We start from the raw sequence: 27698 nt of genomic DNA on the forward strand, positions 1-27698 counted from the left end.
CCGCCTGACCTGCCGTGGTTACCCAAGCCGCCTGACCTGCCGTGGTTACCCAAGCCGCCTGACCTGCCGTGGTTACCCAAGCCGCCTGACCTGCCGTGGTTACCCAAGCCACTTGACCCGCCGTGGCTTTCCGACACTCCGGACTCGCAATGGCTGCCTGTAACACCTGACCCGCCGTGGCTGCCCGAGGCTCCTGACCCGCCGTGGCTGCCCGAGGCTCCTGACCCGCCGTGGCTGCCCGAGGCTCCTGACCCGCCGTGGCTGCCCGAGGCTCCTGACCCGCCGTGGCTGCCCGAGGCTCCTGACCCGCCGTGGCTGCCCGAGGCTCCTGACCCGCCGTGGCTGCCCGAGGCTCCTGACCCGCCGTGGCTGCCCGAGGCTCCTGACCCGCCGTGGTTACCCAAGCCGCCTGACCCGCCGTGGTTACCCAAGCCGCCTGACCCGCCGTGGTTACCCAAGCCGCCTGACCCGCCGTGGTTACCCAAGCCGCCAGACCCGCCGTGGTTGCCCAAGCCGCCAGACCTGCCGTGGTTGCCCAAGCCACCCGACCTGCCGTGGTTGCTCAAGCCACCCGACCTGCCGTGGCTACCCAGGCCACCTTACCCGCCGTGGCCGCCCGAGCCACCTGACCCGCCGTGGCTTTCCGACACTCTGGACTCGCCATGGCTGCCTGTAACACCTGACCCGCCGTGGCTGCCCGAGGCTCCTGGACCTGCATTGGGGACCCCGTTCCTGTCTGCATGCAGGTCTCCAATGCACCCACCCTCCCTCCCTAGCTGTTCCTTTTACGCCGCGAGGACGCGCCTTCCAGGAGGGGGGCGTTATGTCATGATCACCGTCTGTTCCTGTCAGTTCCCGGACTACATCTCAAATCATCCTCTCTGCCACTCACCTGCACACACTAATCACTAATCACTAATCACAACACCCAGCTGCAGCTCATTACCAGGACTATAAAAGACTCTTACACACATCACCTCATTGCTAGGTCTTGTTTTCCCAGTGTAACATTTCCAAGCATTTGTCCTGTTTATCCTGTCTGTTCCGGTTCCTGTTTCTGATCCGTGTCTGGTTCTACTGTTCGGTGATTGATAGCTGCTTGCCTTTTGACCACTGCCTGTTCTCTGACTATGTTCCTGCCTGTCTCTGATGTTCCTGTTTGCCCCGTTTGACCATGCCTGTACGACCACGCTCAACATTTAATAAAGCTTTGCATATGGATCTCACTCACTCTCATCTCATGGAGTCCCGGCTTCGTTACAATATATATATATATATATATATATTTATAAACCGTTTTGTAATGTGACGTATCAACAAAAATAGAACATTTTAAATGTAACATTTTGAGGATGTTGTTGAGGAAAAGGGTTGTAGATTGATGTTTTATAAAATATTGGCACAATTTTCCATAATAACAAAGGAAGAACAATCTCAAAACAACAAAACGTTATGATGAAGTCACTGAGGCATGAGAGGATGGAGTGTTTTTTATAAAACGTTCTTGTAATGTGACGTGTCAACAAAGCTAGAACATTTTAAATGTCACATTTTGAGGATGTTGTTGAGGCATGAGATGATGGTGAGCCAACGCCCAGGAGGAGGCAACACTCTGAGTAGAGTGAGCTCTCATCCCAAGTAGGCATAGCTTGCCTTGGGACTGATATGCCAAGATTATGACATCCACTATCCAGTGGGCCAACATCTGCTTAGAGACAGCCTTTCCCTTCTGCTGGCCTCCATAACAGACAAAGAGCTGATCTGAGGTCCTGAAACTCTGTGTGTGGTCCACATAGAGACGTAGAGCATGCATTGGGCACAGAGATGCTCGGGCTGGGTCTGCTTCCTCTGGGGGCAGTGCTTGCAAGTTCACTACCTGGTCCCTGAAAGGAGTGGTGGGAACATTAGGCACATATCCAGGGCAGGGCCTTAAGATAATGTGAGGGTAGACCAGTCTGAAATCTGGGCACGTTTCATTGACCAAAAAATGCTTGCAGGCTCTTTACATGGAAGTAAGCAGAGTTAGACGCGCCTCCTCAAGGGGGCTCTAGCTGAATTGATACTGTCTAGGGTAGGTCACTAAACCCTCCGGTCCAGAAACCACATGGGGAGGTTCCAGATGTCTGGACATGGGTGCCAAATGAGATTTAAAGGGGCCGCACATCCTAAATCGGCTCATTTATAATGATGCCCCAAAATAGGCAGTTAAAAAAATTAATTAAAAAAAATCTATGGGGTATTTCGAGCTGAAACTTTACAGACACATTCAGGGGACACCTTAGACTTATAGGGCACCTTTAATCCTGTCTCTCTAAGCAATGCAAAAAATAAATTTACAAAACTTTTAAAGGTGCCCTAGAATGCTTTTTCAGAAGATGTAATGTAAGTCTGATGGGGTGTTCAAACCAGATGCAACTTCCGTGAATAAAACGCGCTATTAGCACGTAGATGGACGCTTGGACATTTTGAGTTTACTCGCTTCATTCGCACGTGAAATTCACTTCACAATAGACGCGAATTCGCGTCACGAGAGGGGCTCTCCCGCTCCTTTATGTGTCCCAGACTCTCCCACTGCTTTCTGCACACTTCCTCTGAATAAACACATCAACTCGTCAGCGGGGAAATAGTTGTAAATTACAGCGAATAAGCTCAATTGGTCGGCTTTAGCTAGCTTGTAGTCTCAATATGTATATGTATATATATATATATATATATATATATATATATATATATATATATATATATATATATATATATATATAGCTCAAATTGAGTAAAGACCGTTTTTTACAACTTGCCAGATTGTCCGACTTCCTCACTCACATTCTTTCAAGCAAGATGCTTTTTATTTCTGTTTCTATAAAATATGAAGATGTTCAGCGACAATGATTTTGTCCTCCATGTTGTTTCGGATTTCTGCCTCCGCTCGCTACGTCACATCACTACTAGAGCAAGCTTCTGATTGGTTAACGTGGTGCGAATTTTCGCCAAAAGTTCAGATTTTTCAACTTGCGCGTCAAACGCCCGAAATGCTCAATTTGCACCGCAGGATGTCTATTTCAGTGTCTTTTCACTGACTTAACATGTAAATCACTCCCCAGATAGCAAGTACTTTTACCGATTCCGGCAGAAAAGCGGCACTGTCGGCTCACTGTCAACGTCGATGAAAAGATTATGGGCCAGAACTCTGCCGATTGTACTCAACGCATCTGGCTGACAGACAGTGTTTTCTTTATGGGCCAGTCTCAGCTGAAATGGTTGTAGCTACTCGCGGCAGGTCATATTACTCTGTATAGATCTATCGGCCCGAGTTCTTTTCATTATAGACGGGCCTCCAAATAACAAGCACTTTTGGGCCGATTCAGGTTTAAATGCGCCAACATCGACTCATTGTCAGAATCAGTGAAAAGTTAATGGGCCAGAGCCTTGTCGACTGTACGCACGGCTGACAGATACAATTTTCTGAATGGGCCAGTCACGACTGAAAGCTTGTTATGTGTTTTCGGCCCGAGTTGGTTTATCACAGGCGGGCCACTGCTGGAATTAAGGACTTCAGCCGCCTGAAAAAGAGTTTTGGCGGTTAAATCCTGAGGAGAATCCCGCAGTCGACATTTCATGTTCTAGAGAACGGATCAGCTGCAAAACGGTAAGTAATTTAATTAATGTTCAGTTTAGAGTTTTTTAAATGGATTAATTAATGGTTTGCAATGATAACATTACGTCAGTACCCATTCAGTCCCAGAGAGTGATAGTTTTGAATAACTTATGTTTATTAGAACAACTGCTGAGCTCTGGTGCACTGTTGGCTAATGCAGTGATATCAAGTTATATTTTGTTTACTAAAATCAGTCAGTCAATTCATCTTTTCCAACGAGTGATTATTGAACTGAGTCGGAGTAAGTTATGCTGTGGCGCCATAGGTCTAACGTATATCACAACGTTTCTTTTTCCTCCACAAAAATTCTCTATTAATAATTGTTAACATAAGGCCAATAATAATTCTGTAATGCAATTGCAGCCCAACCCTTTTTTATATATAGGCTACGGCATTATGCAATTTTGTGTAGGCTAAGTACTTGAACGTGCTGCTTTAAACAGTCTGTGTCAAACATAATTGTCATGTCAGATGTCACTTATGTTCTACCTTTGCAGTGTAAAGATGGCTTTTCTTGATGTAAAAAAAAAAAGCCTCTCAAATAATGCCTCTTACTGGAAAAGTTCATTTCTGACCCTGGTAATATATCTCCCATACAATATGTTTAAAATCATAGTACTTAATTTATTTTACTGTAATGGGGATTTCAATGATTTTGAGCGATCATAAACTAAAGTTTAACCTGAACGCACTGTTTGGAGTCTGACACTTAATCTTTTTTACAGTTATGTTAAACTCATGCATAAACTCTGGATGCAGTTTATCAAATATATACAGTGGGTACGGAAAGTATTCAGACCCCCTTACATTTTTCACTCTTTGTTATATTGCAGCCATTTGCTAAATCATTTAAGTTCATTTTTTTCCTCATTAATGTACACACAGCACCCCATATTGACAGAAAAACAGAATTGTTGACATTTTTGCAGATTTATTAAAAAAGAAAAACTGAAAAATCACATGGTCCTAAGTATTCAGACCCTTTGCTCAGTATTTAGTAGAAGCACCCTTTTGATCTAATACAGCCATGAGTCTTTTTGGGAAAGATGCAACAAGTTTTTCACACCTGGATTTGGGGATCCTCTGCCATTCCTCCTTACAGATCCTCTCCAGTTCTGTCAGGTTGGATGGTAAACGTTGGTGGACAGCCATTTTTAGGTTTCTCCAGAGATGCTCAATTGGGTTTAAGTCAGGGCGCTGGCTGGGTCATTCAAGAACAGTCACGGAGTTGTTGTGAAGCCACTCCTTCGTTATTTTAGCTGTGTGCTTAGGGTCATTGTCTTGTTGTAAGGTAAACCTTCGGCCCAGTCTGAGGTCCTGAGCACTCTGGAGAAGGTTTTCGTCCAGGATATCCCTGTACTTGGCCGCATTCATCTTTCCCTCGATTGCAACCAGTCGTCCTGTCCCTGCAGCTGAAAAACACCCCCACAGCATGATGCTGCCACCACCATGCTTCACTGTTGGGACTGTATTGGACAGGTGATGAGCAGTGCCTGGTTTTCTCCACTCATGCCGCTTAGAATTAAGGCCAAAAAGTTCTATCTTGGTCTCATCAGACCAGAGAATCTTATTTCTCACAATCTTGGAGTCCTTCAGGTGTTTTTTAGCAAACTCCATGCGGGCTTTCATGTGTCTTGCACTGAGGAGAGGCTTCCGTCGGGCCACTCTGCCATAAAACCCAGACTGGTGGAGGGCTGCAGTGATGGTTTACTTTCTACAACTTTCTCCCATCTCCCGACTGCATCTCTGGAGCTCAGCCACAGTGATCTTTGGGTTCTTCTTTACCTCTCTCACCAAGGCTCTTCTGTTTCTGTAACCTTGGCCAGATCTGTGCCTTGCCACAATTCTGTCTCTGAGCTCTTCAGGCAGTTCCTTTGACCTCATGATTCTCATTTGCTCTGACATGCACTGTGAGCTGTAAGGTCTTATATAGACAGGTGTGTGGCTTTCCTAATCAAGTCCAATCAGTATAATCAAACACAGCTGGACTCAAATGAAGGTGTAGAACCATCTCAAGGATGATCAGAAGAAATGGACAGCAGCTGAGTTAAATATATGAGTGTCACAGCAAAGGGTCTGAATACTTAGGACCATGTGATATTTCATTTTTTCTTTTTTAATAAATCTGCAAAAAATTCAACAATTCTGTGTTTTTCTGTCAATATGGGGTGCTGTGTGTACATTAATAAGGAAAAAATGAACTTAAATGATTTTAGCAAATGGCTGCAATATAACAAAGAGTGAAAAATTTAAGGGGGTCTGAATATTTTCCGTACCCACTGTAGGTGTTAAAGAAACTGCAATGCTTAAGATTTAATAATGGCCTTACAATATGTATTCCTTTATTTCAAAGCTGCAGTTCAGAGAAACCCTGCTGAAATGGAAGATGAGGGGACCATGAAGAGGTGGCTGCAACTGGGAGCAAATTAAAAGGGCGGATGCAAGGTAAGTCTTAGTGTTTTTTCAGGGGCCTCATGTATAAAACTTTCCGTAGATTTCATCCAAAAAGTGTGCACACAAACATTTTTTATAGGTTTATAAAGCAATGTGTACGCCAGAACCTGCACAAAATTATCTTTATAAAAGAAGAAGTTTGTGCATACATGAATCTCCACCACGTCTCCTCCCAGAAATCATCATATATGGAGCTTACAACACCTAGTTTTATTATGCATTACGTCATCTGCATATCATTTCCATGCATATTCCCATCCACATGACACCGTATTTAACTGTACAAGACATAAGGAAAATATGACAATAAATGCTGTCAAATTACATTGCTAAAAATCATTCACTCTTCTTGTCTTGTTTAGAAAAACATAAATCATATAAAATACTGTTCAGAATGTTTTCATTATTTTTATTATAGAGTTATTTTAGTTATCTGCCAAATAGTTTTTTTTTTTTAAACAAAATCAGATTTATGCAATTTTGCCTGTAAAGTAAACAGCCTATATTTTAGGATGTTTATTTATTTTTCATTGAAACAGGCTGCCTTATTTTTGCATTGTAAATTGACTCAGCGCATCACTGACAAACATTTTAAAAATAAATCCGTGCGTATCTTACCATTTCCTTCTAAATCTAGCCTTCAGATACAGTGGCATTTTTTATAATATTGGGAAGACCATGAAATGTGTTCTCTTTAGGCTACTGTTTGTCTGCACGATCACCGAGCAACTCCTTCAGTGTCATTATGCCATTATGTTGCTAAGCTATCTGCTTAGATGAAGTATGCTTCATTGATCATTATTCATGCAAAAATATTTTCTCAGAACACGAGTTCTGCTTTGTAGAACACATTTTAAAGCGTAATTATCATGCACCAAGCATTGCTCTATATTAAAGACCCATCTCTTGTTGATTGTTAGGTTTGTCAGGCTAAATAAGGTAAACTACAACCAGAAACACTACCTACAACATCCGATATACTTGTTTCATCGTAAGAAGAATGACATTTATGCTAAAATTAGTCTGTCTCATTCCATTTCCAGAACAGATTATTGAGATGACCACAACAGCCCTGAATGTCAGCAGAGAACATGACAACTAAACGAGCTCTGGAGACGGATCTGCTGTGAGGACCTAGTCGATGCAACAGTCTTCAGCACAGATCTTCAGCAAAGACCACAAGAACCAGACGAGACCTCTGCAAGGCCATTTCAACTCCTCCTCCCTCTACATATGCCATTGTGTTGTGTTCGATCTTCAATTAAGAAATTGGATACATTTCTGAATGATATCAGTCCACAATCTAACTTCTGATGCAGCTGTGAATCATAATCGCACTGTATTTTTCTGGCCCCCTTTTTTCTTCATTCTGTCATCTGATGGAGTTTGGGTTCTTGCCACTGTCACCTCTGGCTTGCTTAGTTGGACACCTACTATTCAACAATATTGATCTGACTGCATTGACACTATTGGATGAGAACTCAACAGAGCTGGATTATGACGTTACTGTTTTCTGCAGAACCGCTTTATAGTTGAATTGAGCTCATTGAACTGAACTGAAACAACACTGAAATTACTTCAGCTGAACAATCAGACTGTCTTTTGCTGCTTTTTGAATTCTCTTTGCATAATTTAATTATTATTTTCCAGTTTATCACTGTAAAGCCAGAACTGGGCCGTAATTGAAGCAAGTTTAAGGCCCAGAAGTGGGCCAGACAAATTTTGCTATCTGGGTCACGCTTAACGCTTCATTCGCGTCTGGTTTGAATGTACCATAAGGTGTCCCCTGAATGTGTCTGTGAAGTTTCAGCTCAAAATACCCCATAGATTTTTTTTATTCATTTTCTTGACTGCCTATTTTGGAGCATAATTAAATAATTCATTGACTTGATGACAACGAAACTGCCAAGTTTCTGCTTTCAAACGAGACCACACTTACTTGTTGTGTGGTCTTATTTGTGCAAAGGATTCATGAACTGTATCAGTTTTATTTTGGGTGTGACATTTCTTCCCCTCCTTCCTCACAAAAAAAAAAAATATATAAGTTTCAATACTGACACAAGCATGAACTCTGCTCTATTAATTCGTAGACTATTTTAAACTCTACTGACTTATAAATCACATTTGCTACTATCTGTTTTTAATTCTGGTACAAATGAATTCTTTACTCAACATTATAGTTAAAAAAAATCATGCATGCTTTCATTAGTTGTTAATACTTAGTCTATTCATCAAATCATTGGACAACATACATTTAATTATTTCACAGTGTGAACGGGACTTTTATTTTGATCTGGTGATGTGACGTCATAAGGCTGCGCCACGCTCATGCGTCTGTTGTTTAGCTGAAGAAAGGTTTGTGGTTTAAATCGATTTTTTAGTTTTACAGATTGATAATATAATTTAACATTGCAATGCATTGTCTAACATAAATACCCATTGTTTTTTGTTAAGTAAATCGCATCCGCTCACGAGTAACGGTAAACAGTTGAATCAAATACTTTGCAAATGATTCAGTGATTCGAAGCGCTCGATTCACCGCACAATGACGACACCAGCTGCTCAAAACACTGTAAATGTAACGAGAACAAACACTAACATGTGCAATGACAACTTTTACTTAACCAACTGATAATTTTTGTATTATTCTTTTTAAATAATCAGATCATTTAAGTCCATTAACTCTCACTATGACTCTCACCAGTGCGCTGAACTACTGAACTAGAGTTGATTGAGACGCACCCAGAGATTTAGTTTGGATTTATTTTTCTTTCCGGTAATTATTCTCATCTTAAACACAGGAAAAACTCCCGGTGAAGCGACTGAGATCCACGTGACACACTATTGTAAAGATGGAGTTTATTAAAGAAGAGATTGAAGACATAAAGATGGAGTTTATTAAAGAGGAGATTGAAGACATAAAGATTGAAGAAACAATCAGTGTGAAACAAGAAGAAACTGAGGAACAAACAGGTTGGTTTCATCCTCAAAGCTTTTTAATGATTCTTATTAAATTTGTCCAAGGGTATTAAGCTCTTTGTCTTCTGTATTATTCAACAAAATAAGCAATAAATCATTGTATAGTAGGGGTGGGAATCTTTAGACGCCTCACAACCCGATTCAGAGTCCAATTCCAAAAACAATTCTTGTTCTAATCTTTCTTATTAATTGATCTTAAAATTTTAAATCTTTTATTCATGTAATTATTAGTACTTTTTAAAATAATTACATAAAGAAAACAAATTAAAATATTTGCATATTAAAAATATAAATTTTTAGTTTAATAAATATAGCTAATGACAATATTATGGAAGAGGATTAGGGCCAAGCAATAATAAAAAAATAAAACCATCTCGAGATTAAAGTTGTTAAATTTTGAGAAAAAAGTCGAGATAAAATGTTGAGAATAAAGTCATTAAATTACGAGAAAAAAGTATTTAAATTACGAGAACAAATTTGTTAAATTATGAGAAAAATTTCGTTAAATTTCGAGATTTAACGAATTTGTTCTTGTAATTTAATGAGTTTATTCTCAACATTTTATCTCGGCTTTTTTCTCGAAATTTAACAACTTTAATCTCCGAGATGGTTTTATTTTTTTATTATTGCTTGGCCCTAATACTCTTCTGTACAATATGAAATATAAAAGTTAGTTTAAAAAAAAAAACATATTACAAGCAAGAGATTCTGAATAAGAGTATCTGAACAATTTCCATTCAAGAAAAGTGAGTAATTTTTCTCTTTCTCAGCTTCACTGTTCATTACTGATGACATTATAGACAGTGGGAGATTCAAACTAATGTGCAGATCTCAAATGTCCTTGAAATTCTCTTCAAACTTTCCAAACTTTATGAAAGATTATTTTATGTAAAGTTCATCTGGTGTGTGTGGAATTGGAAGCTTATCTCCCACAGATTGTATATTATGACCAATACAATATTAGATTAGAAACATAAACTGTGCTTTCCTGTAGGCCAGGCCTGTATATGCGTTGCATGCCTTCCTCTGCAGTCTACTTCACTCTCACGTGTCGCTTGACCAAGATGCAATTGCAGTATTTGCGGTAAAAAAAAAAATAGCATTTTATCATGTTGTGATGTTATCGCAAATGCAATTAATCGTTCAGCCCTAGTGACAAAATGTTAAAGTTCCTACGGTTTTAGAAATATATGGATGGGGAAAAAGATCGACATTTACTGAAATAGCCAAATTTATGCTTTTCTTTTTAATTTATAAAAGTTGTAATTTATTTACCCAATGCTTGAGACAGTCACACCATAGGACAATTTTGAGACTTGGCTAAATAAAATAATAATAAAAAAATGTCTAATAACAAAGCAGTATTTGTAACAACAGGTCCATGTAAGACAAAAAAAAAATTTGCATTTTAAGTGATGACAATGCTAATTTTATTAATTTTTATCTTGTGTGACACTGAAAATGCCATGTCATGTCAACAACCCAATTAACTTAATTCAGCGTTGACTGATAGGCATCTGCTTTCAAACTGTCCTCTTCAAATTTGTGTTTATGGTCTGAAGAGCATTATGCTGTATTTACATGTTTTGCAGCACTGAGCATTGTAGGCCTGTTGAGCGCATAAATGCAAAGGTAAATCTGAAGTGTTAAAGCTCAGAATAAAACGGTTCATTGACTGAGTTCTGCACGCTCATAAATCATCTCATTACCAACAAAGTGTAGGTATGATGTAAATAACTAGAAATTGTATTATAAGGCATTAAGTAACTTGGCTATAACAGGAGTTTCTGCAAGAGTACGGAATATTTAACAAGTTATGAAGTAAAATATCTAGCTTCCACCAGACTACCTTCCGTATTCAAGTTACAAAGAAAGTGTAAAAAGCTTACACTACATCCTATGTCTTCCCTATTCAACTTGCGGAAAAAGTGAAAAACTGATGCAATGCCAGTTTACACTTTCTTTGTAACTTGAATATGGAAGGAAGTCTGGTGTAAGCTAGATATTTTACTAAACAGACAAAGCAGTTCGGTACGATTTTGAATAGTACACCCTGATCAGGCTTGTGTTTCCAACGCTGTCAGTACCCTTCCTTGATAGGCGTGGTGTATCCGGACAGTAGTGATCTAGGTCATACTCGCGCGAAGAATAAACAACAATGGAGGACATACAGCAGATCTTTTTGCTTCTTGGCTTGAGGCTGTCTGTCACAAGAAGAAGACGAGCTTTGCTTGCTGCAAACCAACATTCGGCGTTTCAGAATACCAAGTAAACAAAGTTCAGACGTCCATACAGCAGCACCTACAATCAAGCGTCAATAGAGGAGAAAATCCACATAATTAAACAAAATGGTTTATTTATAAAAAAGTGAAAAGTTTCATAACTTTATATTTTTATTTTAACTTTACCGTTGTACTTAGTGCACTGTACATTTGACTGAATTGTTTGCTTGTCTTTATTTCGTATTGTATAGCTTCTCATACTTATAATTTTATAATATTATTGATAATTAAAACTGACTCTTAACAAAAAGAGAAGGTTGTTTTGTCTTATTTCATTTTATTATAGGCTACATACAGTGAAGATAATCAGAGTACATATGCACATATTGCCTGAACCACACAGTTTCATATTTTTTAAAATGAAAACAAGTTTTTTTTATATTTTATTTTGTTTTTTATATTTTATTGTTTTTGTTTTTATATATATATATATATATATTTTTTTTTCATTTTTGTATATAGCCTACATGAAGTGAAGATAATTAATGCACGCGTTGTCTGGACCACATTTGGGTCCCAAAAAAGTGGTACGGTACGGATAAGTATTAGGGCTATTCACAACTTTTGACAATAGAACAGCAAAAATTGCATACCATACTCTAATAAACAGAACCATACCGCTCAGCGGAAATTAGACATTTACCCCTTGACCAGGGGTCTCCAACTCTGCTCCTGAATGGCTACCATCCTGCAGAGTTTAGCTCCAATCCAATCAAACACTCCTGAACCAGCCAATCAAGGTGTTCAAGGTATAACAGGTGAGTGTGTTGAAGCTGGTGGAACTGAAGAATGCAGTAAGGTTGCCCCTCCAGGAACAGGGTTGGCTATCTCTGCCTTAAAAGGTCAGTCTATAATTCAGATCTCCAGGGGTCAAAGTGGGCTTTTTAAATAAAAGATTTTACTGCCAGCTTAATATATTTGAGACGTTCCCTAAATTAAGTGAAGAGTGAGCAATATTGAGAAGGCTTCTCAGATTAACGACTCTTATAGTAGCTTAGTTGGTAAAGGGTCTACTTGTATGTTGTTGTTGTTGTTTTTTCATGTATAAATGTTTCATGCCAGTTGCTTTGCCAATAAATACCAGTAATGAGGTTAACTTCTATTGTCTTTTTTAGACCTGATGGCACTGAAAGAGGAGACTGAAGTGAATGAAATGGAAGAGAAAGATCAATATACAAATCATCATGATTTCATAACTGGAGAAAAATCTCTTAGTTGCTCACAGCCTGAAAAGACTTCCTCAAGGACTAGAGGCAACTTTATCTGCAAACAGTGTGGAAAGAGATTTATAAGAAAAGGAAACCTTAAAGCCCACCTGAGACTTCATAATGGAAAGAGCCCATTTATCTGTCAACAGTGTGGAAATAGATACACTAAAAAAGTTAGCCTTAAAAAGCACATGAGAGTTCATGATAGAGAGAAGATTTTCGCATGCTCTGAGTGTGGAAAGACTTTTGATCAACAAGGAAAACTTAAATACCACATGAGAATTCATACAGGAGAGAAACCCTACACATGCTCTCAGTGTGGAAGGAGCTTCTATCAAATGGGACACTTAAAAGACCACATAAGAATTCACAGTGGAGAGAAGCCTTTCACCTGCCAACAGTGTGGGAGAAGTTTCAATCAAAAAAGAAACCTATGCAGGCACATGAGAACTCACACTAGAGAGATGCTGTTTACATACACTCAGAGTGGAAAGACTATCATTCAAGACAAGAACCTTAAAGTTCACACTGAAGAGAGACCTTTCAACTGCCAACAGTGTGGAAACAGATACACTCACAAAGGAAGTCTTAATAGACACATGAGAACTCACAATGGAGAGAAACCTTTCCCATGCTCTCGGAGTGGAAAGACTTTTGACCAACATGAAAAACTTGAAGTCCTCAAGAAAAGTCATAATGGAGAGAAACCCTACATGTGCACTCAGTGTGGAAAGAGTTTCAACCAGAAAGGACACCTTAAACTCCACTTGAGAATTCACACTGGAGAGAAACTATATACGTGCCATCAGTGTGGAAAGAGTTTCAATCAAATTGGACACTTTAAAGACCACATAAGAATTCACAGTGGAGAGAAGCCTTTCACCTGCGAACAATGTGGGAAAAGTTTCAACCAAAAAAGAAACCTATCCAGGCATATGCAAACTCACACTAGAGAGAAGCTTTATACATTCCATAAGTGTGGAAAGACTTTTGACCAACATGAAAAACTTCAAGTCCACATGATAATTCTTACTGGAGAGAAACCCTACCCTTGCCCTCAGTGTGGAAAGAGTTTCAATCAAACAGAACACCTTAAACTCCACATGGTAATTCATACGGGACAGAAACCCTACAAATGCTCACAGTGTGGAAAGAGTTTCAGTCAAACGGGACACTTTGAAGACCACATAAGCATTCACAGTGGAGAGAAGCCTTTCACCTGCAAACAATGTGGAAAAAGTTTCAACCGAAAAAGAAACCTATACAGGCACGTGATAGTTCACACTGAAAAGAGGCTTATCTCCTGCCAAGAGTGTGGAAGAGCATTCACTAACAAAGGAAGCATTAGCAGGCACATGAGAACTCACAATGGAGATAAGCTTTTAACATGCCCTCAGGTGAATAGTTTGAATCAAGAAGGACAACCTTAAATTATACTTAAGAAATCACTCTGGAGTGCTTCCAGTGTGGAAAGAGTTTCAGTTAAAAAGGACACTTTTTAGCCTTATTCGAACGGGATTAGTTTTACTTGGGGATGTGGAGTAAAGTAATTTTATCTCAGGATGTCTGTAATATTAATTGGCCAATTCGCACGGGACAAGACATCTCAGTAAAACTAGCAGAAGTGGGAGGGGTAACTCAATTTACGCACCGCTGTCACCTCCCTGTCGTCATGTGTACACATTGCTTCCTGATACCGTGTGCGCAAACACATATAATCTAAATATATAAACTATATATAACAGTTAGGTCCGATTTATTAATTAAATTGTGATTAGATTGTGATGGTAGTAGGCACTTAGCTAAAGATAAAATTAGTTTTGCTTCGATCTTCTTTTTGCTCTGAATGGAATGTAGAAAATACTTGAGGTTTGCAACAGACTTGTCCCATCACCTACAGCACAAATGAATGTTTCTTCAAGTGCCTCCATGCTTGAAAAATGCACAGAAAACTACTTTTAAACAGGAAATGACAGAATTTTACCGTACATATTTACAGCGGGTCTATTCGAAAGGAATTAGTATTACCTGAGGTAATTTTTCCAGACCTTTTTACAGAAAGTAAAAGTCGCCGTAATCTTTACTGACATTGTCCGTAATGATAACTGAGATGGCACATTCGGATGGGACTAAAATCACTGAGAAGCTCTGGTAATAATTACTTTACCCCACATCCCCATGTAAAACTAATCTCGTCCGAATAGGGCTTTTGAAGACCACACAAGAATTCAGACTGGAGAGAGGCAATTTAAGTGTTGTCACTGTGAAAAGACTTTTTAAATATAAATAAACACTTACCATTAGTATTCATGTATGAGAGAACTGTTTTATGCCATCAGTGTAAACGTGAATCATCATATGAATCATGTAACAACACCAGAGATAAACCTTTCATGAACTGTCACTGTGCAAAGACTTGCAGAAAAAAATCAAACTTTTTTTCTTTCAAACTAAATTTCTTTCAAGATAAAATTAAAGGCTTGTACGAAAACAAATCTGTTTTCAAGGATATTTCGTGTGGTGCAAGAAACCCCCTTTAAGCATGCGCAATATTCATAGGCCTAATTTTCTGGGTGGAAAATGTCCCCACCACTTTTTGAAACATCTTGCGGCACGTATGTATCTAACACAAAAGAAACATCTCTAGTTGATTAGCAATTCATTCATTTGCGTTAAACGAGGCAATCTGGCGTTGGGTTGTGTTGATTTTTAAATCATGTTGCCGCTGTTATCAGTGGCGCAACAATGTTTTCCTGGTGCTTTTCTTGGCCTTCACACGGACGAGCCCTTCAATCTAACGCTGTTGAGGAGACTGTATTAATTCCGGTGAAATCACAAAATAAAATGCACGTGAACGAGTCCCTGCTCTTGTTATACAATCACTGATGAACATTATGGGTTTTAATAAGAAGAAAATAAAATACATTATACAAGGACAGATTAGAACCCAGAACATATGGCACGCTGAACAAAAAATCCCCCATTAGTCCATCAGGATGATCCACTTATTTATTGATTAATGTAAATACTCTCGAGGCTAACAATATATTGTATTACAGTAGATGTAAGGATGAAACTATCATATTAAACATGAGGTCTATGTCAATAAATGTTGGCAATGTTTCAGATGGTATGGCAAAAATTGGCAAACGCATGAATTGGATATTGGTCAGTCTTTTGTGAGGACTTAACCTCATCCTGAAAAAAAGTAAAAATAAATTCCTATACCTATCCGTTCACTTTGTTTTATCCCTCTCTGTTGTAGGTTATGATACTCTGAGCACTGCCTGTGACTTGTATTGTGAGCACTTCTTTTTTCTATTTGCCTCGTCATGATGACTCGCTTGTTGTATTCCTCACTTGTAAGGATAAAAGCGTCTGCCAAGTGAATAAATGTAAATGTAAATTAAGGGTGTTTTCACAGTAGCACTTTTGGTGCGCACTCAGGTTCGACTGACGTCAGAGTTCGGTACGTTTGGATGATGTGAACACTGTCTTCTGAACTTGTTTGCGCACCTGCAACCGTTCCCGAGTCCACTTAAAAAGGGTGGTCTGGGGTATGAGACCCAAGTGAACTCCAGTATGGTTCACTGCTTATATGAACGCAAACGTACCAAATTGCGGAAGTGAACCGCTATTAATGCCGTATTATTTGATAAAAATGTGTTGTTTGTGCGTGTGTTTAACTTACTTTCCCGATGAGCGTGACAGACGTGCTGCAAGCAGAGAGCATTTCTGCTCGCCTTCAGCGTTGTACATTCGCGGCAGACAGACGCAAGTGCCGTAATAACAAAACCAACGGTGCAAAAACAAGATTAACTTTTTTAATAAAAGTAACCTTTTTTTCCTAAATTACTTTTAAAAAACCAACAAAAAAACAATCAACAACAAAAAACAGCGTTTTTCTAAATTTAACCGAAACTGTAGAAATCTTTTTGTAAGGACAGTGTGTTTAGAGCTAGCAACAAGGCTAAATTCAATTTTATTTTTATAAAGATATTTCATGAAAATATATATATTTTTTCTAATAAATTTACAAAACTTTTAAGCTCTTTCTAGATATTTTGTTTTTTTATGGCAATAATTAATTGTGACTTATTGACACCAAAACTGCCCAGTTTCTGCTTTCAAACGAGGCAAAACTTATATTTGTTGTGTGGTTCTTATTTGTGCAAAGGATTCATGAACTGTATCAGTTTTATTTTGGGTGTGACATTTCTTCCCCTCCTTACTCACAAAAAATATATAAGTTTCAATACTGACAAGCATGAACTCTGCTCTATTAATTCGTAGACTATTTTAAACTCTACTGACTTATAAACCACATTTACCACTATCTGTTTTTAATGTATCTGGTACAAATTAATTCTTTACTCAACATTATAGTTAAAAAAAATCATACACGCTTTCATTAGTTGTTAATACTTAACCTATTCATTAAATCATTGGACATTTAATTATTTTACAGTGTGAATGATACTTTTATTTTGGTCTGGTGATGTGACGTCATAAGGCTGCGCCGCGCTCATGCGTCTGTTGTGATTCAGCTGAAGAAAGGTTTGTGTTTTAAATTGTTTTTAATTGACAGCTTGATAATTTAATTTAACATTGCAATACATTGTCTAACATAAATAACCATTGTTTTTTGTTAAGTAAATCGCATCCGCTCACGAGTAACAGTAAACAGTTGAATCAAATACTTTGCAAAATGATTCAGTGATTCGAAGCGCTCGATTCACCGCACGCTGACGACACCAGCTGCTCAAAACACTGTAAATGTAACGAGAACAAACACTAACATGTGCAATGACAACTTTTACTAACCAACTGCTAATGTTTGTATAAAAGTGTAGTATTAAATATCTACAAATCAATAAACACCAAATGTAAATTATAACAAAAAGTTTATATAATTTTGAATGCTGTTAGTTTTTTTTATTATTATTTTTAAATAATCAGATCATTTTAGTCCATTAACTCTCACTCTGACTCTCACTACTGAACTAGGGCTGATTGAGACGCACCCAGAGATTTGGTTTGAATTTATATTTCTTTCTGTTAATTATTCTCATCCCAAACACAGAAAAAACTCCTGGTGAAGCGACAGAGATCCACGTGACACACTATTATAAAGATGGAGATTATTAAAGAGGAGAGTGAAGACATAAATATGGAGTTTATTAAAGAAGAGATTGAAGACATTAAGATGGAGTTTATTAAAGAAGAGATTGAAGACATAAAGATTGAAGAAACGTTCAGAGTGAAACAAGAAGAAACTGAGGAACAAACAGGTTGGTTTCATCCTCAAAGCTTTTTAATGATTCTTATTAAATTTGTCCAAGGGTATTAAGCTCTTTGTCTTCTGTATTATTCAACAAAATAAGCAATAAATCATTGTGTAGTAGGGGTGGGAATCTTTAGACGCCTCACAACCCGATTCAGAGTCCAATTCCAAAACAATTCTTGTTATACTTTTTTTTTTCTTATTAATTAATCTTAAAATTTAAAATCTTTTATTTATGTAATTATAAGTACTTTTTTGAAATAATTACAGGAGAAATATAAATTAAAACATTTGCATGTTAAAAATATAAATATTTAGTTTAAATACAGTACAGACCAAAAGTTTGGAACCACTAAGATTTTTAATGTTTTTAAAAGAAGTTTCGTCTTCTCACCAAGGCTACATTTATTTAATTAAAAATACAGTAAAAACAATAATATTGTGAAATATTATTACAATTTAAAATAACTGTGTACTATATAAATATATTTGACAAAGTAATTTATTCCTGTGATGCAATGCTGAATTTTCAGCATCATTACTCCAGTCTTCAGTGTCACATGATCCTTCAGAAATCATTCTAATATGCTGATCTGCTGCTCAAGAAACATTTATTATTATTTTCAATGTTGAAAACAGTTGTGTACTTTTTTTTTCAGGATTCCTTGATGAATAGAAAGTTCAAAAGAACAGCATTTATCTGAAATACAAAGCTTCTGTAGCATTATACACTACCGTTCAAAAGTTTGGGGTCAGTAAGAATTTTTATTTTTTGATAAGAAATTAAAGAAATGAATACTTTTATTCAGCAAGCATGCATTAAATCAATCAAAAGTGGCAGTAAAGACATTTATAATGTTACAAAAGATTAGATTTCAGATAAACACTGTTCTTTTGAACTTTCTATTCATCAGATAATCCTGAAAAAAAATATTGTACACAAATATTTTCTACAATTGTACACATTAAATGTTTCTTGAGCAGCAGATCAGCATATTAGAATGATTTCTGAAGGATCATGTGACACTGAAGACTGGAGTAATGATGCTGAAAATTCAGCTTTGATCACAGGAATAAATTACTTTGTCAAATATATTCAAATAGAAAACAGTTATTTTAAATTGTAATAATATTTCACAATATTACTGTTTTTACTGTATTTTTAATTAAATAAATGTAGCCTTGGTGAGCAGACGAAACTTCTTTTAAAGGTGCCCTCGAATGAAAAATTGAATTTACCTTGGCATAGTTGAATAACAAGAGTTCAGTACAAGGAAATTACATACAGTGAGTCACAAACTCCATTGTTTCCTCCTTATATAAATCTCATTTGTTTAAAAGACCTCCGAAGAACAGGTGAATCTCAACATAACACTGACTCTTACGTAACAGTCGGGGTGTACGCCCCCAATATTTGCATATGCCAGTCCATGTTCAAGGCATTACACAAGGGCAGCCAGTATAAACGTCTGGATCTGTGCACAGTTGAATCATCAGACTAGGTAAGCAAGTAAGGACAATAGCGAAAAATGGCAGATGGAGCAATAATAACTGACATGATCCATGATAACATGATATTTTTAGTGATATTTGTGAATTGTCTTTCTAAATGTTTCTTTAGCATGTTGCTAATGTACTGTTAAATGTGGTTAAAGTTACCATCGTTTCTTACTGTACTCACGGAGACAAGAGCCGTCTTTATTTTCGTTTTTAAACACTTGCAGTCTGTATAATTCATAAACACAACTTAATTCTTTATAAATCTCTCCAACAGTGTAGCATTAGCTGTTAGCCACAGATCATATAGCCTCAAATTCATTCAGAATAAAACGTTAACATATAAATAAATACTTTACTCACATAATTTGAAGCATGCATACAGCATGCATGACAAACATCTTGTAAAGATCCATTTGAGGGTTATATTAGCTGTGTGAACTTTGTAAATGCGCTGTAATATAGTCGAGAGCTCGTTTGGCAGGGAGCGTGAGCATTTAAAAGGGTGGCGTCGAGTGTAAATCAGTGCATTGTTAATGATGCCCCAAAATAGGCAGTTAAAAAAATTAATTAAAAAAAATCTATGGGGTATTTTGAGCTGAAACTTCACAGACACATTCAGGAGACACCTTAGACTTATATTACAACTTGTGAAAAAGCATTCTTGGGCACCTTTAAAAACATTAAAAATCTTAGTGGTTCCAAACTTTTGGTCTGTACTGTATATACAATATAGCCATAGGCGGATTGGCCATCGGGCAATTCTGGCGAATGCCAGAGGGGCCAGACCATTGTTTTTTATGTGGGCCGGTCAGTTTTATTTTTAATATATAAATAAATATTAGTTTTTACAGGCCGTCAGCACATAGAACAGGTTTTTATTGCTTGCTCGATCTCACTATGGTTATAATAATATTAATAAATGTTTAGCATTTGGCCCAGTCGACAACGGCCGGTCCGGTCTGGTCTTGAGATGGGCCGACCGACTGACCCGCCCCTTTAGTTACTGTTGCTATGTATGACATGCCATGCCGCTCTCACGACACACATCATGTTCTCTGAGTGAAAATACATTGGAGCAAAGAGGACACTGACAGTGCATCAACAGAAGAGAAATTTAAACAATAAATGCCTTTTTGTGGGTCTTTAATGTGTCTTGACAGATTGCTGTAGAACCTCGTTTCAAGCGGCTCGTGACACCATTTTTCAAATTCAAGACGACATTAATCGAACTGCTTTGTCGGACATAAATGTGGATGCGACGTTATGATTGGTTAGATTGCCTGTCAATCAAACTCCCAGCAAAGGACGCTCAGTCCAAATTTGTCAGTAAAAGTTAGATGGTTGACCTTAAAAAAAAAAAAAAAAAAAAAAAAAAAAAAGGGGGAAAGGCGGTGCAGGAAAGAAAAAAGTCAGACTCTGCCAAATCCTATAATTAACCAAAGTGCTAAAGGTAAGGAACAAAAATACAGCTAGCTCAAGTAATTTTCACACAATTCTTCTGCCAGTTGGCTCCAGTGTTTTTTATTATATTAAATATCTCTGTATTTGTAGTACCCTATACTTATGAGTTCAAGTGTACTACAAGTGGTAACTAAATACAAATTCTTGGTGTCTCAAAATAGCACAGTTGAGTACACTTAGATGTTCTTAAGATTATATGAAGAAGTACTAAAGATGAATTTTTAGTATATTAAGTACAAAATTAGTGCACGAAAATAGAGCACTTTAACCCTCTGGAGTCTGTGGCTGATTTGGGGCTTGGAGAAGTTTTGACATGCCCTGACATTTGTGCTTTTTTCAGTTGTTCATAAACGTATAAATGACAAAAGTGTCATTACACTGTATTCAGCACAAACTAGGCTACAATAATATGTGAGGAACATATATGTACATGTTTGTATTTTTGAAGGAATAATGTTTATGCGTGGTTATAAAAAACAAAAAACTTAAAGGTGCCCTAGAACTTTTTTTTAAAAGATGTAATATAAGTCTAAGGTGTCCCCTGAATGTGTCTGTGAAGTTTCAGCTCAAAATACCCCATTGACTTTTTTTAATTCATTTTTTTAACTGCCTATTTTAAGGCATATTTAGAAATGAGCCGCTTTCAGGTTGCGGCCCCTTTAAATCGCGCGGTCTCCGCCTCCTCCCAAGCTCTCGACTCTATCACAGCATAAACAAAGTTTACACAGCTAATATAACCCTCAAAATGGATCTTTACAAAGTGTTCGTCATGCATACTGAATGCATGCGTCGGATTGTGTGATTATTGTATTTATCTGGGTGTTTACATTTGATATTGAATGCGTTTGAGGCTATGCTCTGTGGCTAACTGGCTAACACTACACTGTTGGAGAGATTTATAAAGAATGAAGTTGTGTTTATGCATTATACAGACTGCAAGTGTTTAATAATGAAAATAACGACGACTCTTGTCTCCGTGAATACAGTAAAAAACGATGTTAACTTTAACCACATTGAACAGTACATTAGCAACATGCTAACGATACATTTAGAAAGACACAAATATCACTAAAAATATCATGTTATCATGGATCATGTCAGTTATTATTGCTCCATCTGCCATTTTTCGCTGTTTTCCTTGCTTGCTTACCTAGTCTGATTATTCAGCAGTGCACATCCAGACGTTCTGCCCTTGTGTAATACTAACTGCCTTTGTGTTACCTCAATCATGGGCTGACATTATGCAAATACTGTTACGTAACAGTCGGTGTTATGTTGAGATTCGCCTGTTTTCCGGAGGTCTTTTAAACAAATGAGATTTATATAAGGAGGAGGAAACAATGGAGTTTGAAACTCACTGTAACTATGCCAATATAAATTTAATTTTTAATTCTAGGGCACCTTTAAGTCACTGAAATAAGGCCAAAAAAAGTATATTAAGTCTGTGTTCACAAGACTTTTGGGTATTGGAGGTTGTAGACTAGAGTTTTTGCTTCAGAATTATGTAAAAATTATGCTGCCTGCTTGTTCATATAAAACAATATATTGATTTAGTTTTTGTACGACACTTTTTGTCAAGAAACACAGTATACGTGGAGGCGTGAATCTGCATGCATAATGGGCCATTTACACCTGAGAAGACAAAAGAATTGCATAATAATGACCTGAAATGACTTGCATATTAATGAGGCCTTTCAGTCAGGTAGGCTTTGAAAAAAAACCCTCTGTAATAATATCTCAGCTCATCATAAACAGCAATACTGTGAAATATTATTACAATTTAAAATTATATTATATTCTTTAAAATATAATGTATTTCTGTGGTGCAAAGTGTCTGAACAATTATGTTACCTCTATGGCATTTCATAGAGGCTTTTAGCTTAAAAGCATGCACATTTGGAGAAATATTGATGGACTCTTATATATTTATGTCAATTTTCTATACTGAGAAGTAATATTTATTGTCATCACTATGAGTGCTGGATACTGTGTTTTTAATTCATACTTGCAGCCAGAGGACGCTCTGTACACCTTTGGTCCACAAATTCATATAAAGAAGAAAAGGAACTAGGAACCAATGGCATGTCTTCTAGAGTTCGCTAACCATTGCTTTAACATCCAAATAAACACTTTTCAAGACAATAAATACACGATTGAGATGATGAATGCATGTATTGCCTCTGAATAGCGCTCATCATGTTAGTTTTCTTTATTTTACAAAAAGCACAACATTGTGTTTTTACTCTGAGTGTACACAAATAAAAGAAGACATTCTATAGTTTCAATTGATATATTACTTGTGTCTATATGACAAGAAATGACGGAGTATTTTAAGTCTGTTTTGCTGCAATGTGAAAAAAACCTGCAAAACGCGCCGGCGCATTTTCAGACCTCAGGGTGTTAAGGACGTTATGGAAGTGTACTTTTTTCACCTGGGAATGTGCGTCCCAGTCTGTCCCTAGATATAGTTAATAATAATAAAACATAAAAGTTAGTTAATAATAATAATAAAAAAAAAAAATTACAAGCAAGAGTATCTGAACATTTTATTCTCAGCTTCACTGTGATGACATGGGAGATCTAATAAGATGCATTCAAACTAATGCACAGATCTCAAATGTCCTTGAAATTCCCTTCAAACTTTGAATCCTATTGAGATTCTACACTCGTAGTTTTTAGATCCAGCCTTTGACTTGGCCATTCCAAAACTCTCTTTCTTTGTTTTGAGCCATTCCTTGGTTGATGTACTGGAATGTTTTGGGTCATTGTCGTATTTATTCACCAATGTTTTGGCTTGCTTTGTGCTTAAAGTGGTATTAACTTGCATTTGTCATTTTTAGACCTGATGGCACTGAAAGAGGAGAAAGAAGTGGAAGAGAAAGATCAATATACAAATCATCATGATTTTATAACTGGAGAAAAATCTTTCAGTTGCTCACAGCCTAAAAAGACTTCCTCACGAAAAAGAGCTGAAAATGCAGGGACTAGAAGTCACTTTATCTGCCAACAGTGTGGAAAGAGTTTCAATAGAAAAGTAAACCTTAAAGCCCACATGAGAATTCACACAAGAGAGAGACCTTTCATCTGTCAACAGTGTGGAAAGAGTTTCAATAGAAAAGGAAACCTTAAAGACCACATGAGAATTCATACTGGAGAGAAATCCTACATGTGCCTTCAGTGTGGAAAGGGTTTCACTCAAAAAGGACACCTTAAAGCCCACATGAGAGTTCACGCTAGAGAGAAACCCTACACATGCCATCAGTGTGGAAATAGTTTTGATCAACTTGGAAAATTTAAAGTCCACATGAGAATTCACACTGGAGAGAAACCCTACAAATGCCATCAGTGTGGAAAGAGTTTCAATCAAACAGGACACTTTGAAGACCACATAAGAACTCACAGTGGAGAGAAGCCTTTCACCTGCAAACAATGTGGGAAAAGTTTCAACCAAAATAGAAACCTGTCCAGGCATATGAGAATTCACAATAGAGAGAAGCCTTACACATGCCATAAGTGTGGAAAGACTTTTGATCAATATGAAATACTTAAAGGCCACATGATAATTCATACTGGAGAGAAACCCTACCCTTGCCCTCACTGTGGAAAGAATTTCATTCAAAAAGGAAACCTTAATAGACACATGATAATTCATACTGGAGAGAAACCTTACACATGCTCTCAGTGTGGAAATAGTTTTAATAAAAAAGGACACCTTAATCTCCACATGAGAATTCACTCTGGTGTGAAACCCTACTTGTGCTTTCAGTGTGGAAAGAGTTTCAATCAAGTAGGACACTTTGAAGACCACATAAGAATTCACACAGTAGAGAAGCCTTTCACCTGCAAACAATGTGGAAAAAGTTTTAGCCAGAAAGGACTTCTTACCATACACACGAGAATTCACACTGGAGAGAAGCCATTTAAGTGTTGTCACTGTGAAAAGACTTTCAGATATAAAGAAACACTTGATAACCATGAGGATTCATGTATGAAATAACTGTATAATGTTATCAGTGTTATCAGAAATCACTTTAGGATCATGTAATAACTCAAATCAGAGAAAAGCCTTTTATGAGCCGTCACTGTGGGAAGACTTGCAGAAATAAAGCAAACCTTGGGATTCACATATACCTGATATACTCAAGCAGAATTCTTTCTTTCTTTGATTGGGGGTTAAAAGAAGTTCAAAATAACTGAGCAGCAGAACATCCCTAATGCCTTTAGAAGTCGTGGATATTAGTGATCGACTGATGTATCGGTTTACCGATATTTTTCCCGATATTTAAGCATTTTTCCATTTATGCAGCTTGTTTCTAAACAATTGAGACGAACTCATTGAGTCACGTAGTGTAATTCGTCATGTCCTGCCCCAATAAAGACGTAACTTTACATGAATTAAATAAAACAGACGTGAATGAGTGCATGTTGAAAATAAAAGGTCAGTAGACGTGGGAAGAAGGAGGCAGGAACCGGCGAACATTCAACAAAACTTTAATCTCAAAATAAACAAACAACAAAACGAAAGTAATGCCAGCAGACCCTCGCGGACGTCTGCCGGCCACACAAACATAATGAAACATAAAATAAAGTCCAGGCCTGGTCCTCTCTCGTCCTTCACTGTAGTCGCTCCTCCTTTTATGCCTCCGGAGCTCCTCCGTGAGAGACTCGAGGCCGGCACGCCTCACCGGCCTCGCGCCATTCCCTCACGGCTCTCGCCCGCCCTGCTCGTCACACATTCCTTAATGAATCTAAACAGCTAACATTAGCTCATTTGCTAACAGCATTCAGCATGGTAATAGAAGGTAAGCAAAGGGAAGCATTTTGCTACTATCCCATGTGCTGAAGCAAGCTGGAGATAAGAGACTGCAGTGACCACCCATCCTGCAATTTGCAGGACAGTCCAGAAATTGGGAGCTTTGTCCCGTAATACTTTAGTAGCATCCCCCATTTCATTTATGTCTGTATTTTTTTTATTCATCCCAGAAATTATAATACCACAATAAGAAATATAGTAAAAACTGTGACTGACATTTAAAAATTTATTTGTGCAGCTGTCATATTCTATCTGTGAAAATAACCAACCAAAGCAATCATAGAGTTTTTCCCGCTGATGACAACTTGTTGTTTTTTCATGTATAAATGTTTCATGTCAGTTGCTTTGCCGAAAAGACTGTCTCAGAAAAAACAACTTAAAAGGCAAGGACTAGAAGTCTCTTAATCTGCAAACAGTGCGGAAAAAGTTTTAAAAGAAAAGGAAACCTTAAACTCCACATGAGACTTAATAATGGAAAGAGCCCATTCATCTGTCAACAGTGTGGAAACAGATACACTAAAAAAGTTAGCCTTAAAAAGCACATGAAAGTTCACGATAGAGAGAAGACTTTCACATACTCTGAGTGTGGAAAGACTTTTGATCAACAAAACTTAAATACCACATGAGAATTCACACTGGAGAAAACCCTACACATGCTCTCAGTGTGGAAGGAGCTTCTATCAAATAGGAAATTTAAAAGACCACATGAGAATTCACAGTGGAGAGAAGCCTTTCACCTGCCAACAGTGTGGGAGAAGTTTCAATCAAAAAAGAAACCTATGCAGGCACATGAGAACTCACACTAGAGAGATGCTGTTTACATACACTCAGAGTGGAAATAAGACTATCATTCAAGACAGGAACCTTAAAGTTCTCAAGAGAGTTCACACTGAAGAGAGACCTTTCAAGTGCCAACAGTGTGGAAACAGATACACTCACAAAGGAAGTCTTAATAGACACATGAGAACTCACAATAGAGAGAAGCCTTTCTCATGCTCTCAGAGTGGAAAGACTTTTGACCAACATGAAAAACTTGAAGTCCACAAGAAAAGTCATAATGGAGAGAAACCCTACATGTGCACTCAGTGTGGAAAGAGTTTCAGTCAGAAAGGACACCTTAAACTCCACTTGAGAATTCACACTGGAGAGAAACTATATACGTGCCAGTTTCACCATGCATATTAAACTACAAACAGTATTACAACAGCCTGCGTGCTGATTAACATTTCTGAACTAAATATTTCTGTGAAATATGCATTTGGTTGCACAGAAGAATATAATATATGACGTAGCGTATACTGATATAGCAGCAGAGGACTGTTATTTTGCTGAATGAACTGATGGTGACATCACTGGCTCAGATTTATTTGACCAATCAGCTGAAAGGGGCGTGTAATGACCGCCCACATGTGGGAAATGAGTTTTGAAGTTGTGTTTCCGTTTTCTATTTGTGACCTGAAAAAACGAAAATAGAGCCAAAATCTTGTTTTTCCGTTTTTTAACAAACGAAAAACGACCGTTTTCTTGTTTCTGCATATTTCATTTCAAATTGGAAAACAAACTATCAAAACGTACACGGACCTGGGGTGTATTCCAGAAAGCGGTTTGGTTGGAAACTCAGTTTGTTAATCCCAGATAATGGAAACTTGTGATTTTCAGTTCCAATAAAACACAAAACTAAATCTCTGGGTAAGTTACCATAGTAAGTTTCTTAAGTAAAGTAAAATTCTTAAATCAAGATGCATTTTCTATATAAGAAACTTATATAAGATATTTAATCTTGTTCCCCTCACTACTGGCCTCCACTCACATTGCACTTAACATTCTGGGCCGGAGCACGCTTACGCATACACACACGCATACGCTTATATGCAACTTCTTGTATGGAAGAAAACAGGAAAAAAAGGACTTTCGCTAAGATACTGCCTAATAGATTTATTATTTATGCAACACAGCGATTTTCACTTGCACGTATTAATGGATCATTACGAAGGCAGCTGATGTTAATGGAGAAATGGTGAGATCAAAAAGGTGAGGACCAGACCTGTTATATACAAATACA

The 27698-nt window shown here is 37.6% G+C and overlaps 3 protein-coding genes and 1 long non-coding RNA gene across 4 annotated transcripts; all 4 read left to right on the plus strand.

Annotated features, from left to right (window-relative positions):
* Nucleotides 1–2826: 2826 nt before the first annotated feature.
* LOC137024897 (uncharacterized) lies at nt 2827–8001 on the plus strand. Its single transcript, XR_010895789.1, has 3 exons — nt 2827–3646; nt 6009–6100; nt 7153–8001. It is a non-coding gene; the product is annotated as an uncharacterized lncRNA (long non-coding RNA).
* Nucleotides 8002–8411: 410 nt separating this feature from the next.
* On the plus strand, nt 8412–14804 carry LOC137024874 (zinc finger protein 665-like). The gene is made up of 3 exons (XM_067392814.1): nt 8412–8464; nt 8911–9082; nt 12486–14804. The coding sequence occupies exons 2-3, from the start codon at nt 8962–8964 to the stop codon at nt 14006–14008; spliced, it is 1644 nt and encodes a 547-aa protein (XP_067248915.1). The 5' UTR covers nt 8412–8464; nt 8911–8961; the 3' UTR covers nt 14009–14804.
* Nucleotides 14805–17784: 2980 nt separating this feature from the next.
* Nucleotides 17785–24820, plus strand: LOC137025218 (zinc finger protein 568-like). Its single transcript, XM_067393243.1, has 2 exons — nt 17785–17869; nt 23664–24820. Exons 1-2 carry the CDS (start codon nt 17785–17787, stop codon nt 24818–24820), a joined length of 1242 nt encoding a protein of 413 aa, XP_067249344.1.
* Nucleotides 24821–26341: 1521 nt separating this feature from the next.
* LOC137025219 (gastrula zinc finger protein XlCGF57.1-like) lies at nt 26342–26821 on the plus strand. The gene has a single exon (XM_067393244.1). It carries the CDS (start codon nt 26342–26344, stop codon nt 26819–26821), a length of 480 nt encoding a protein of 159 aa, XP_067249345.1.
* Nucleotides 26822–27698: the final 877 nt, after the last annotated feature.

This window comes from Chanodichthys erythropterus, chromosome 8 (genome assembly GCF_024489055.1).
Source record: "Chanodichthys erythropterus isolate Z2021 chromosome 8, ASM2448905v1, whole genome shotgun sequence".
Classification (NCBI taxonomy): Eukaryota; Metazoa; Chordata; class Actinopteri; order Cypriniformes; family Xenocyprididae; genus Chanodichthys; species Chanodichthys erythropterus.